Source organism: Meleagris gallopavo, chromosome 8, assembly GCF_905368555.1.
Source record: "Meleagris gallopavo chromosome 8, MGAL_WU_HG_1.1, whole genome shotgun sequence".
NCBI classification, from domain to species: Eukaryota; Metazoa; Chordata; class Aves; order Galliformes; family Phasianidae; genus Meleagris; species Meleagris gallopavo.
The window spans coordinates 30378160-30392051 of NC_139411.1; the positions used below are offsets into that span (position 1 = coordinate 30378160).

Below are 13892 nucleotides of genomic sequence, written 5' to 3' on the forward strand. Positions count from 1 at the left end.
CCACCTCTAAAATAGCCCTGGAAAATACTGTGCTAACTTCCTTTAAAGCAACACCAACAAAGCGTGTCAGATACCAGCACGCTGGATCAGATGAGCTCAATTTCTGAATTCATCTCAATTTTGACTTTTTTTTTTTAATTTTATCTCAATAAGAATCAAAAGCCCATCCTGTTGCAGTTTCAGTGGAGGTCAGAAAACGAAAGCACCATGGTAGAACTCACAGGAAATGGTCATTTACATTTTGTTGTCGCAGTAACGACAACTTCAAGTTGTACTCCATTCTCGTTTTTATACATACCTCACTTTTCTTTAACTGTAGTCCTTAAAAGCTCCTGATGAGAAAAGAGGATCAGAAAAAAAGTCTGTTACATCCACGGAAGGCAAATCAGCAATAAATATTGGGCACAGAGGACAGAGCTCTTCTAAGCTCTGGATATTAACGTAAGTCTGCTCCCTTGTAATTCAGAGAATGGCTTGGGTTGGAAGAAACCTCAAGGATCATGAATCTCCAACCCCCTGCCACATGCAGGACCACCAACCTCCACATTTAATACCAGCCCAGGCTGCCCAGGGCCCCATCCAACCTGGCCTTGAACACCTCCAGGGATGGAGCATCCACAGCCTCCCTGGGCAGCTGTTCCAGCACCTCACCACTCTCATAGTAAAGAACTCCCAGGTTTAGCAAGTCCTTCAGTAAGTGAGTTTTATTACCTTTAACATTTTGAAAGTCATAGTGGATTTTCTTTGTGCCTTTTGACTGATTTTGTACCAAACAAACAGGTTTCCATTTTCTTTTTAAACTCTATGGGCATCACCACATTTCAACACACAGTATAGGCAGAAAACGTTATGCTGTTCCAACATTTCACCAAGTGGTAAGAGGTATTTTCCCCACAGTAAACAACTCCTTATAATGGCCATAAATAGCAGTTAGTGGTCTCGTAGCAGTAGGCTTAGGAGAGATGTGGGAGACACAGATTGTACAGCACACAAACCTCGCTGTTCCAGATAACACACGTACATCCAGGTACAAGGCTGGCAGAAACAACCAATTCTGCTGCAAAGTGGCAGTAGATTGATACAATACATAGCAATTAACACATTTTAAAGTTACCGATGAACCTGCACTCATCACCTGTAATACTGCAGTGACCAAACTGACATGGGAAAAAATAAATCCCCAACGCACTTGAATCTCTACATTCTTGTGGCTGTTTCACATAAAAATCAATGATTAATGACACTGGCCAAGGGTTCAAAATTAAATCAAGCCCACAAATGACACAAGACATAACCTTCAGAGATTAAAGTTGAATTTGATTTCCTTCTGGGGAAAAAGAAACATGTACACATATATTCTTGAATAAGATTCTCCTTCTTCAAAGGTTAACAGGAAACTTCAGGTTGATTCAAGGTAAATAGGGTAAATAGTAGCTCCTGTCACCCCAGATAAGCAAATTACAAACACTGGGATTGTTATAATGTTGTTGAATATAAAACCATAAAACCATATTATTTCCCCTGTATGACTTGATACGGGTGCAGTTTACTAATGAAAGCATTAGTATAGCAGTAATAAAGTGCTTTTGATAACACATCACATCTTTCTGTTTCCAAGAGAAAATTGAAGATGTTAATAAACCATGGGCCACTGTGGCATAAGCAGAACAGTCACAAAAATCAAGGAATAGGATATGCAAGTCTCCCCATACAACTCTGCTGAAAAAATTGCAACGACCACCAGCAGTGGTACCTCATATGTTTTTAGCATAGTTCTGAAATGTGCACTGAAGAGCTGTAAGCTGAATATCCCAAACTCTATTTCACATCAGTGACGTGCATTAAAATATCCACTCTTTTTAGATAAAGGATAAGGCTTAAAACAAATAACCAACAACATAAAACCTCACAGAACTCCGTGACACTTGGTTGCATCTCTTTGGTAAATTTATAGTGCAACTACTCTGTTCTGTCTCTGAAAGGGAAGGTTTTCCAAAGCGCTGCATCTCCTGCCACTGAGAATCGACTATGATTCCATACTCAGTAGATGCTCTGATGCTAACTTGCTATATTAAACAACTGAAGAATGTGCAGTGAAAATAATTTCGTCCTGTTTTTAAATACAGTGTTGAAATATAATTAAATCATGCCAGGTTTCCAATTCGAAAGTAAGGAAATCTCAATTCTCTTGCAATAGTTTAGGAACACATAAATGTGAGTACAAATTTAATGGCAATTTTATATAACAGATAGCCAAGCTGCTATTTGAAAACACTTGTGATTTAATTATCATTAATAGAGATTTAGCCAACCTTTGTCTGCAGAAAAAATGCCTGTTTTCCATTTTGCTTAGATGCTTAAGATTATTCAAAATGCAAAGAAAGGCAAGAGCTATTTAATTAAAATGTACTGCAAGCACGTTTTTCTAAGCTTATATTGCTAAAGCCTTGCTGTATTGTCAAAAGTTTCATTGGGGTTGTCTTTAAACACAGTTCCATGTATTCACACAATCCTAGTTATATACCTGTACTTCATACTGTTACTTTAGTAGGCATACCAACACACAACTACATTACATCATCCAGTGGCAGTGCAATCAATGATGGCTGTGCCATCAAAATGTCATTCGATGGTTTCTCAACTTCTGAACAGCAACATTCTTTCTGAACATGTCTGTCCAACCAGACTTGCATATTGCTGAACGCTGGCTTCATCGCTCGGCCCCTTCCTCCTCTTCTTATACACACTGTAAGGCATTATGGTTCTCTTGTGAAGTACTCTAACTCTGCCCAGTTCCTTAATACCATCTTCATCAACTGCAAAGACAATCAGAAGCAATAAAAATTAGTTACATAAATTGTCCCCATGATCTTAATTTTTGCAATTAACTTCAACATGCAGAATGGAAATTACCTGAAGTAATAAAACCAGCCCACAGACGAATAGCAGACGAAAGCAGAGCTCATCTGCAAATCTGTTTTCTTGAATTATGGTTGAAAATATAGTTTGCAAAGTAATGTGTGGGGAAAAAAAAAAATCAAGCATCATTCATTTCTAACAGTATAGTATTATTGAAAGTGTCTCTACTGCTTCACTTTAAAATTCACATTCATTTAATATTCACTGAAAACCAATGCCAGAAGTGCAACTTTATCTGGGAAATCATTTCAAACAACTGACCAGAAAAGCCTTCCTGTTGTTGCCATACTGCATTTCATTACTACATAGTTTTACAAAAACCACCAGCCCAAAGCACTCCCTTTCTCTGACAGCGGGTAAAAAACAGCAAAACGCTCCATGCTTTTTGTGTCAGGTAAGCATGAGATGATAAACTATCTTCCCAGGTTCACGCCATGAGCCAACCCCTTCTCTTCATCATTTATACCAGTTTTTGAGTTTCCCCAGTAGAATGAGGCTGAACACATGCCCTTTGCTCAAGCCTGACACCAAGCTCTACAGATGCAGGAACAGAGGCAGCAGTGCACACAGCAGCTCAGTGGGCTCAATGCAATTCCTGAAGCCTTTGGGTGTATGCACCATTCTTAACCTCGTTAACCCAACTGACAGGACCCTTGAAACTTCACTGAACCAGAAATCTAAGAGCAATGATGAACCAGTTAAAACTTTCTCATTCTTATGATTTCAGATGACACTTATGAATCCAACTGATGCTGTCGCTAAATAACTTTATATAGCTGCTATGCGTCAGAAAAACTGGATCCACTGCGCTAGAAAACTCCAAAGTAAATGAGAGAATGTGTCACACCATACGTGCCTGAAGCGACTACAGGATAAATTCCTACAGAATCATAGAATGGTTTGGGTTGGAAGGGACCTGTAAGATCATCCAATTCCAACCCTTTGCTATATGCAGGGGCACCTCCCACTAGCCCAGGTTGCTCACAGCCCCATCCAGGTATTGAAAACTTCCAGGGATGGGACATTCACGACCTCTCTGGACAACCTGTTCCAGTGTTTCACCACCCTCACGGTAAAGAATTTCTATAGAAATTCATGATGTTACTGCAAAATACTGGTAAAAATCTTGAACTTTTCTGAACTTCATATTTAAGTAGCCATCAATGTCAGTGTCAAACACAGAAGCTGAACTATGACTTCATAAACAGAACTACAGAAATTCAAACAACTGCAGAAATACCAGAACATTGGCACCCGGAGACATAACTCAAAAATTCCTTTTTTTTTTTTTTTTTTGGCATCAGGACATCATTCTGACTGAAGAGACAGCACAGGTAAGTACAACCACACAGCCCTAAGTATTTCATCAACCTCTGCCCCATGTTACAATATGGTGTGTGTTCATGTTCAAACACATCAGGCTCCCTTGACTGGACGAGGACAGAAACCACTGCACCAAGCTCCACGCAACTCAACATCAAATCAAACCAACTGCTGTGCAGATCGGTGGCTACTTAACGGGCAAAAACTGTCTTCATTTAGAAGGGAACAAAAAGAGACAGAACTACAGCATGTTTCACAAATGGCAACAGACCAAAAGCACAGAAGGCAAGGCACCAGCTCTGGGAAGCAAACCGGTCACCTAGCGCTGCCTTGCCTTAGTTTACATACCTGAAACTTACTGAAGACTGAGAAATAGAGTTCACCTGCTTTTCATATATAAGTATCCTTTGAACTCACCACATGTAAGCTAAACAAATAGTCTGGAAGAATACAAAGAGATTTCTAAGGCAAATCTCTATTCAAATGTAACCCTTACTATGGAAAAGCTTAACGCTCCCTTCTGGGTCTTCTTTCTGTTTCAGTAAAGACAAAGGGGGTCATTAAATGCTTTTTGTAGCACGGCGCTCTAAGAACGTACCCCTATTCATCCACACTAACTCCCATTTTTCTGCTGATTGCTTGAATTTAGTATGTGAAACTTAACGAAGTCTGTTTTACAAAGTTGGGAATGACTTCATTTCTTTTATCTGTGTTCCGATTCCTAACATAAAAAGTACAATGTATTTCTTCAAGCTCAACTAGGAAAAAAGTGGTTTGAAGGAAGAAAATCTGCGCGGTATTTGCTATGATTGCATTCTCTGCTAATTACGGTTGGCAATCGCTTTAGATAAAACACCGAAGTCAAAGGCACTTCGCTGTAGCCCTCTTTGAAACCCAGCAGGTTTTTGATGAGCTGCCAATACTTTCCTGACATCCCAACAGGCTCCCTGTCCCACCACCTCTTCTATCACACTCTCCGTCTTTCTCAAAGTTCACCGAGGAAAAACGTGCAAGAGTAGCTCCTGGAGGTGACACGGCCATAAAGTTATTTTAACTTCTCGAATTGGAAAGTTTGTATTTACTGCACCTCTAGGCTGACTATAAGTTTGTGTCCTGACCTGGATTTCTGCCAAGCCTTCATAAAGAATCTCCTGCCAAAAGCACTTTCAGAGCTGCTCACTGCTGATGTTCACTGCTTTTAAATAATTCTGAAGCCTGATACTGTGGATGAGTTCATCTTTTGGCTCGCAAGCGTTCCTGGCCCCAGCTTCAATTTCTTACAGTAACTAAAGCTACTGTACCTTGAATTCCCCTACAGCCTCACTGGCTCAGCTGAACTTGGTTCTTGTTGTTCGGCATATTTTTTACACACTTTTACTCATTACATCAAGCACAGTCAGTGTATTATCCTCCTTGGAATCAGACCCACGCTAGCACTAGCTCTACAGCTACATTAAACAGTTATTACTGCCCAGGTTCTAGCAAATTTGTTGAACACTGCAGCCAAGTGCTTGCTGAAGCAGAGCTTGCCAAGCCGTGCTGCAGGTCAAACCTTCTTGGATTGTGGCACAGCTGTAGAGCACTACCTGCAGGCAGCACAATGCCCTCCCGAGTAATCAAGAAAACACCAAATATCTTGAAAGGTCACTGTCATATGAATCCTGCAGACTTTGAAGCAAAGACAGATGTAAAGCACAAACTACATGCATAGAGACTCGGTAATAACTAAAGTTTGTCATCAGGAAAACTTTAAGCCCAGATATGTCTCATCCTACAAACTTGTATTTGACTGGGCTTTTCTACAAACGTTGGTTCTTGATTCACAGAATGCATTTTGAAAGGAAGGATAGAGTCCTCAGTTGCCAAACTTCTAAAAATTTACCTGGTTTAAGTGAACATTTCTCCACTGATTCAAAAAATCAAAACTTAAATGATAAAATAACCTTCTGCAAGAATAATTAAATACATAGATATAACTTAATCCCATCCAAAAAGCATTTTTATGAAATGTTATGTCAGAGAAATAATCCCAGGCATACAGTAAAGCTTTTAAGGAAGGTGAATAGGAACTTCTGTTGCCACAATACCAACCTGCAAGTTTAATCAGCTTTTGGTTGCTTGTGCTCTGGAGGCAACATCAGGCAAATAATCCCTTCACTCATAATTTAAACCCAAGCAGAATGGGTTTACAAGAATTAAATAGAAAATATAACTAAATTGGGCTCCAATATTGTTACTGAAAAAAGAAATTACAATTAAATATCTTCTGCTAAGCAGTACATAAGGTTGCTTTATATTTAACACTATGCCATCTGATGTCTGACACCCATTCTCTGTGTGACCAATGCTGGGATACAAAAGTCTGAGCAAAATACGTCCTTTTGCCAGCCAAAAAGTCGCAACGAACTTTTAGTGGGGAAAATTCATGCGGGTGCCTGACCAGACTTCTCTAAATATAACAAGTAGTGAAGGATTTCTTTAAAAGCAACACACCAGATACTTTTCTATGTATCAATAAAAAAAAATAAATTAAGAAAGCAAAAAGAGGAGTGGTCTAAGGAACAACTATGTCACGTACTGTCTTGGCAGATTTTGACTGGGTTTCTTGGTTCACTATACACACAGATTCACCTTCATCAAAAGCACGGACACCTCAACTGGTGTAAAAACCATCAAAAGAGATATTCATTCTCTGCTCGATGTGCTATGGCAATGTTCATCTGTTTGAAACACACTACAGGCCTGCAGAATGTTTTAAAACAGAAATGCAATGTCTAGCTTACATGACCTTATCGTGATTCATCACCAAATATTTTAAAACAAAGGACTCTAAAGGGAAAAAAAAAAAACACCTTTTCAAATGTACAACTGAAATATAAGAGATAAATTACTGGAAAGATAAACCACCCCAATCAGAAGTCTAATGTATTGATTTGAAACTCTTCTTACCCTTTTTAAACTACTGTTTATTTTTTCTCAACCAGCAAAACATAGGAAATCATCCACAAAACCAAAGGAGCCAGTATGCAGGGAGAAGATAAGCAATTTATGGGAATCCCTGGAGGCATTCAAGGCCAGGCTGGATGTGGCTCAGGGCAGCCTGGTCTGGGGGTTGGCGACCCTGCACATAGCAGGGAGGTTGAAACTCAATGATCACTGTGGTCCTTTTCAACCCAGGCCATTCTGTGATTCTATGGTTATGTAAACCAGTATGTTGAAATGTGCTTTTTTGCATATTGCTTCTTTCATATTACATTCACACATTAAGAACGACCAGTATGCCTTGGGGTATACAAATACCAACTCAGATGCAAATAAAAGTACAGTTAAAATGAAACATGAAAAAAAAAAAAAAACAGTTCCTAATTAAAACCAGGTAGCACAAGCCACAAAGCCAGAACAGTGAAATGGTCAGGATATTCTCCATCACCCAACTCTTTGCTGTTCTGATACTCTGGCAAGAAAAAAAAACTTTTCAAATTGCTTTTCCAAAATAGAAAGTTTCTAAGAGGGAAAATGTTCTTATCTAAATGTTATCGATGATTCTTATAAAATCGTTACAGAAGAATTACAGTCTTAAAAGTAGAATGAGGGCAACTCTTGAAGATACCTCACAAACAACAGCTTTTGGGCTTTGTGCCTGAAATCACTCAGCTGGCTTATGATCTGCAGTTCAGTTTTTAGAAGCAAGCAGACAAATCACTTGACAAACGCATTCACAATCTGCTAACCCTGCTGTGCCACGCGGAAACAATAACTCATTGTGTTTTGACTCTTATTATTCTTGTAGTAAACATGAGTAGGGGCCAATGGAAAACCTTTCCTGTGCATACAGCAGTTCATAGGTTTTCAGCCATAACTCACAGCAACCTGCAAAATTCTTCTGCTTACCTGCAAATGCAATACGTTAAATATATGACCCACTGTTCTGGAAACATCTGAGGGAGAGGCACATAAAACACCAAGTATAAAATCTTAGAGAATTTCTGAGCTCTCATAAAATTTGATTATTCTAATCTACTTCAGTTTATTATCCCGAAATATGATGATGGAGAACTACCTGCCAAATGGATAGATTTAAATGATAGTGATAATTCTCCAAGGACTTGCTTTTCAGGGATGCAATTCAAACAAATCTAGTAGTTCCTGGGAAAATGTTAGTTCAGTGGCACTGAAACACCTTCCTATAGCCATATCCAGTTTGCCCCCAAAGTCAAGATGCTAAAACCATGCAAAATGGAATATAATCCTAAAGATGGTAGGGTCAACAGAGATATTATTTCACTTTTGGATGCTCTTCCAGAAGACAAAATAAGCTACACAATTCTCTTGAAGTTGGATCTCTGAACACAGCGCAATTCTTGACTGCTTCAGATCCAAGAAGCCAGAACATGAATTGACAATTAAGAATATTAAGTGCATACCCAGCATGCTTCTGGGCTGTTTCAAATACCCCTTTTGGTCATTCGGGCAACTTTTAATTACTCACTGTTGCAACGCACCATGCATACCAAGACTAGAAGCAGAACTGTAGAAGGTACAGAAAGCAGCTCAGGTACTGCTGGGAGAGACACATTAACATGCAATCGTGAACTGAAGTTAGAGAAGACTCAGGGATGAATCTTAAAAGGAAAGATAAGCAATGAACACAAACTGCTACACAAGCATCTTATATTAGGGGCAAATGAAATGCTTCATCATTCCTTATGCAAAATGTGAATATTTTTCTTCAAAAATGCCTAATACCTTGTTACCAAGTCGAGTAGAAATTTAAAGCTACTAAGTAAAGTGATATCTCAAGCAGATTATTCCATCTACTTCCTGAATATATTTTGCATAAGAGTACATTCAGGTTCCTGCAGATTTAACAGACAAAAACACTACGTAAGCTGCATTTTCATTTCAACAGTTTACTATCCTGTAAACCAGTACAATTCATTAACAAAGCCAAATAATACTCAACTCCACTGTAAGCAGTAATATTCTAACTATAAAACAATGCTAGTCAGTCTAAGTTTTGTATTGTGAGCGGTGCCTAAAAGGCCAGAGTGACCTTAATAAGAGCAAATCATGACTGTCATGCCAAGTATCTGAATTTCAGCAACTTCCAAGCACTGCAAACCTAGCTTACATTTATGACACGTTAATGTGTTTTAGACTTCATTTTTAAGGTCAAATTAATTTCACAAGGGCTGACAATGCAGAAACAGAGTTGTTGCCTTATTTCATACATGTCTGAGTTATTCATTCTGCATTGCACAATAAAAATCAGAAAACACTGCGTAATGTTAACAGGCCATGGTGACTCTCTGGATTGTGAACTCTCTTCCATGGAGCTAAAAACTTGCTTGTGGCCGAGACAGAAATATTAGACCAATTACAGTGAATTTCAGCAATCCAGCACGTTGTTTTCTTCCTGTCTACTTTATAAATATCTTTCCATATACTTACTTTCATCATATTTATGCAAGAATAAAACATTCTGACAGCTTTATTTTTTTTTATTATTATTATTTTTTTCTCTGAAGCAAAATCTTCCCATAGGACTGACCCTGAGCCAGCTGATGACTGAGGACTTCAGACCTTCACATGAAGGCTTCCCTTCCAGCTGCAGAGCTGACCATTTTCAACCAGACTACCAAAGTCTTTTAACGGCAGGTTTTAATGATGCCTCAAGGCCCCCCAACAAAATAAAGTACTGAGCAGTCAAGCTTGCAACGACAGCAAAAGCAGAGGGATTAAGACAATACAAAAGATAGAATCATAGAATCATTCAGGCTGGAAAAGATCTCTAAGATCCTCAAGCCCAACCCCAGCCCAGCCCACTATGCTCACTGCCCATATCCGTGGTCCTGGAACACCTCCAGGAATGGTGAACACCTCCCTGGACAGCCAGTGCCATATGCCAGTACATCAACACACTTTCTGAGAATAAATTTTTCCAAATATCCAACCTAAGCCTCCATCGTGCAACTGAAGGCCACAACTTGTCAACCTACTGCTGTTACTTGGGAGAAGAGGTCGATTCCCACCTCACTTCAACCTCATCTCCTAAATGAAGAGTTATAGGAGTATGCATTTGAGAATCACAGCTCCAAACAACAGGACGGGAACAGGAAAACTTTTGAAAAGGTGTAATTGTTGAAAATTACTTATTAAAATACTTGAATTGTATTCAAGTGAAAATGGCAGGGAGCGATAAGAGGACTTTTCAAAGGAAGGGCAAGGAAAGGTCTTCGTTTAGCCTGCTTTGTCAATTGCAGGACAGAATTCAAACTGAACTACAAACACAAGCTTTTCCACGAAACAGGCAAAACTGAAGCAATTGGCAGCAGCTCATCAGCTAAGGAAATCAGATTCCAGCAATCAATTTACTGGCTAAATTAATTAAGACATGGAATCAATTATGTTCCCAGCAGCTCCACCTGTAAGGCCCGGATAACCAAACACATACAGCCAAGACCCATCATTTCTATATATAAGCATGAAAAATAAGGATATGCTGGCAAAGTCCTCAAAAATTATAGAATTTCAAAATACACTTGTCTATTACACAATCTTCCTGATGGTAACTTTGGGTTAGAGCTTATTTTCATGAGTCGAGCTGGAAGTCAGATGATGGTGCTTCCTGAGGAGTGCTGGTTTACTCTGTCAATGGCAGATGCAGATACATTTAGCATAACATTAAACACTGACTTTTAAACAAATATTTACCCAACTTTGAGATTTGTTAACAACACTAAATGGAGTTCATAGTGCAATTGTACTTCAAATTACAATTTAAAGTCCTTTCTTTCTTGGAATTGTTTTGTGATACTGCAGAGCTGACGATTCACTCTAACTTCCAATGCTTAGTCCAAGTCATGCACTGCTTCTGATGCATAAATGGTTCTGAACCATTTTCAAAGCTGCAGAGCCAGCTGTTTAGTATCACAGATTAACCAAGTGAATAAAGTTCTTTACCTTTTTACTACAGAATCACTGGAGTATTTGAGTGTATTTTTGCATATTAGACTAAAACCCCACACCAGCCATTGCAATTTAATCCAACTACAGTAAAAAAAAGAGTGAAAATTTGCCTGGCTACACCTTATTGGCACTGTCTACATTGCCTATTGCTGTCATGAGAAAGCAAAGAGTTAGTTATTGGGAATAATTTAGTTATTAATCTAAAAGAATTTACTGAAATGTTTTCATGCACCATAACTTTAATGGATGTTCTTTTGAGGAGACCAGCAGTTTCTCCACAAAGCAGATGAAGGCACAGTTCTAAACAACTGCCTTAAAGTTTTCCATGTGTGATATCTGTGACCACATTTTCATAATCTCAAGAACTTTAATGCATCAATCCTCTTATTCATTAATCTGTACTACACGATGCTTATGAACATTAATGCATGCTGGCATTTGTATTAATTCAGCTGATGAGATTTAAAGGTGTGACACTACATTACTTGACCAATGACCTCAGCCATCAGAAGTGAACAACCAGCAAAAAAAAAAAAATAGTGTTCATAGATGCAATAAATGCAAAACATGTTTGAAATAAGTCCTTTTCATTAGCAAAGAATAGTAGCTAAACTGTAAATGAAATGTGTTGAAAGTTGGCACTAGACACCAAGGTTATTGAAATAGTTGCAACAGATTATTTTTCTAGTGAAAATGTTATGTATACAAATGCATATTTAAAATAAATACGCTGTTGTATAATCCAAGCCTGCAGATTTCTGGGTAAGAGCTTTAAGTTTTATTTACTAATGAACTAATAACCCTCCCAGTTCCTCTCAAGAAACATTAATATGCATAATCAAGAGGATCAGGATTCTGAAGTTGTTAAATCTCTGGAATGTTGTTTGCCTTTTACTGCTCTAACTTATTACATGCAGCAGAACAATGCAGCAAATCTATTAAAACTTCAATTTTGTACATAGCAAAGAAAATGGAGTTAACAGTTCTGCAATATGTGGGAAAGATCCACCACAAAAACTGGAGTTGTTTCTCCGTTTCATAATACCACCTTTTAGCACCCATGGTGTTTTGTGTTAGTCTATACTCTCTGGAGCAGAATGGCTTCTGTCCATGAATTTGCAAAGCCTACGTAGAGGTGTCTGTGTCTCTGCCACGTGTGTGTTTCAATACTAAAAAAGGGCTTGGGTTTTAATTAATGTATTACATCTGCATTTTGATTTTGTTCTATTATTAGTTGGTTATACAGGACACTGAACAGATGTGTACTAGCTAAACAATTATTAATATCAGTAAGCAAACCTGTCCAGATAGAAAATCATTTTTGATCTGCACTACTCATAGACTTTGCTCCAAGTACTGAGCACAGAAGGTGGGAAGCAGATTACAAGTGAGACTTCTGTGGGCCCTGCCCATCGACCCTGACCAAATACTGCCTTTCACTTCTGTGGAAAAAGCAAAAAACAAACTACCCTGCTTACAGTGGTTTGTACACACACACCCCAGTTACAGGACACACTGAAGGCTTTGAAACCACTACATTACACCAAGACTGGATCTATCCTTATCTGGAGTTGCTTCTTGAAGGTGTTGACAGTCCAGTGGTGATAGGAAGAAAGATATGCACATTCCCAGTAATTTAATTACCATCCCCAAAGCAGATTATCGTGAAGATTTTACTTCACAAAAAACTACTTTCACAGTCTTGTCTCAGGCGCAACAAACCAAAATTCTCAACAGATGTTTGAAAAGATGTCAGTGGGTTAGATTCAGAAAAATGGGAAGCAGAAGGATAGAAGTATGTTGAGATACCAAGTAAATTATCTGTAATACTTTTCATACTGTACTTATTCCATAGGCATAACTGCTAGTGAAAGTACCAATGAAGTAAAACCCTGAAGACCAGTTCTGCAAAGAGGTAGTGGACCAGCATGAAAGGCTGACCATGGCCACACTATCAAATGTCTGTGACTTGGACAACACATTGAAACTAGTGTCCAAAATTCAGACAAGTACTTTCCTGCAGAATAATCTTGAATTCATTTCTACTTTCTTCAATACAACTCCATCAGTATTGGCAGCTCTGTTTCATATTTATTTCTTTCTTACAAAGTAGGAGCACGTGGCCTGTACATCACCTCAAGAAAATGCAGTTTAGCATAGCCTCTATTTTCAGAGATCATCACTGTCCAAACCCTCAGTTACTGCCCTGCCTCAATAACTAGTGATTTATTTGTATGTAAATGACTTGTTGCTGCTTAATAATAAACACATCAGAACCTTCATAAACCTCTTTCATTTACAAGATGATGCCAGGCAACAGAAATAAAAAAATCTGTTCAGCATAAGGCATGTGTAATGTAGGTAAAACTGGTAATTTAGAAAAGCAAGAACATTTGACAAAAGGTATGACCTTTTAACCACAAACGTTTTTATCATTGCTATGCAGTTTTTTTCCCCCCTAAAGTCACTGGTGTTTTCCAATACAAGCCAGGAACTGCACATAAAGAGGCTACCAGCATGGTTTATTAAAATATAAAATCTGAGAGTTTGCTGGCACAGCTCATCATTTTGTCTGTGTGACTGGAGTGCTTTCAGGTTAAGTAAGGCTGAATCTCAGCACACTGGCCAGAAGTCAAGAGCTGGATCTATTTCAGCTGCTGGGCACCCATGATTTACCACCC

The 13892-nt window shown here is 38.6% G+C and overlaps 1 protein-coding gene across 4 annotated transcripts in view; it reads right to left on the reverse strand.

Annotated features, from left to right (window-relative positions):
* Positions 1-689: 689 nt before the first annotated feature.
* ATE1 (arginyltransferase 1) overlaps positions 690-13892 on the reverse strand; it is a 69447-nt gene continuing 56244 nt past the window's right edge. For all 4 annotated transcript variants that reach the window (XM_085229465.1, XM_085229466.1, XM_085229464.1 and 1 more), the window contains one exon: positions 690-2816. In XM_085229465.1, the coding sequence (XP_085085591.1) occupies positions 2638-2816 (179 nt within the window). In that variant the 3' untranslated portion in view covers positions 690-2637. The remainder of the gene's footprint in view (positions 2817-13892) is intronic.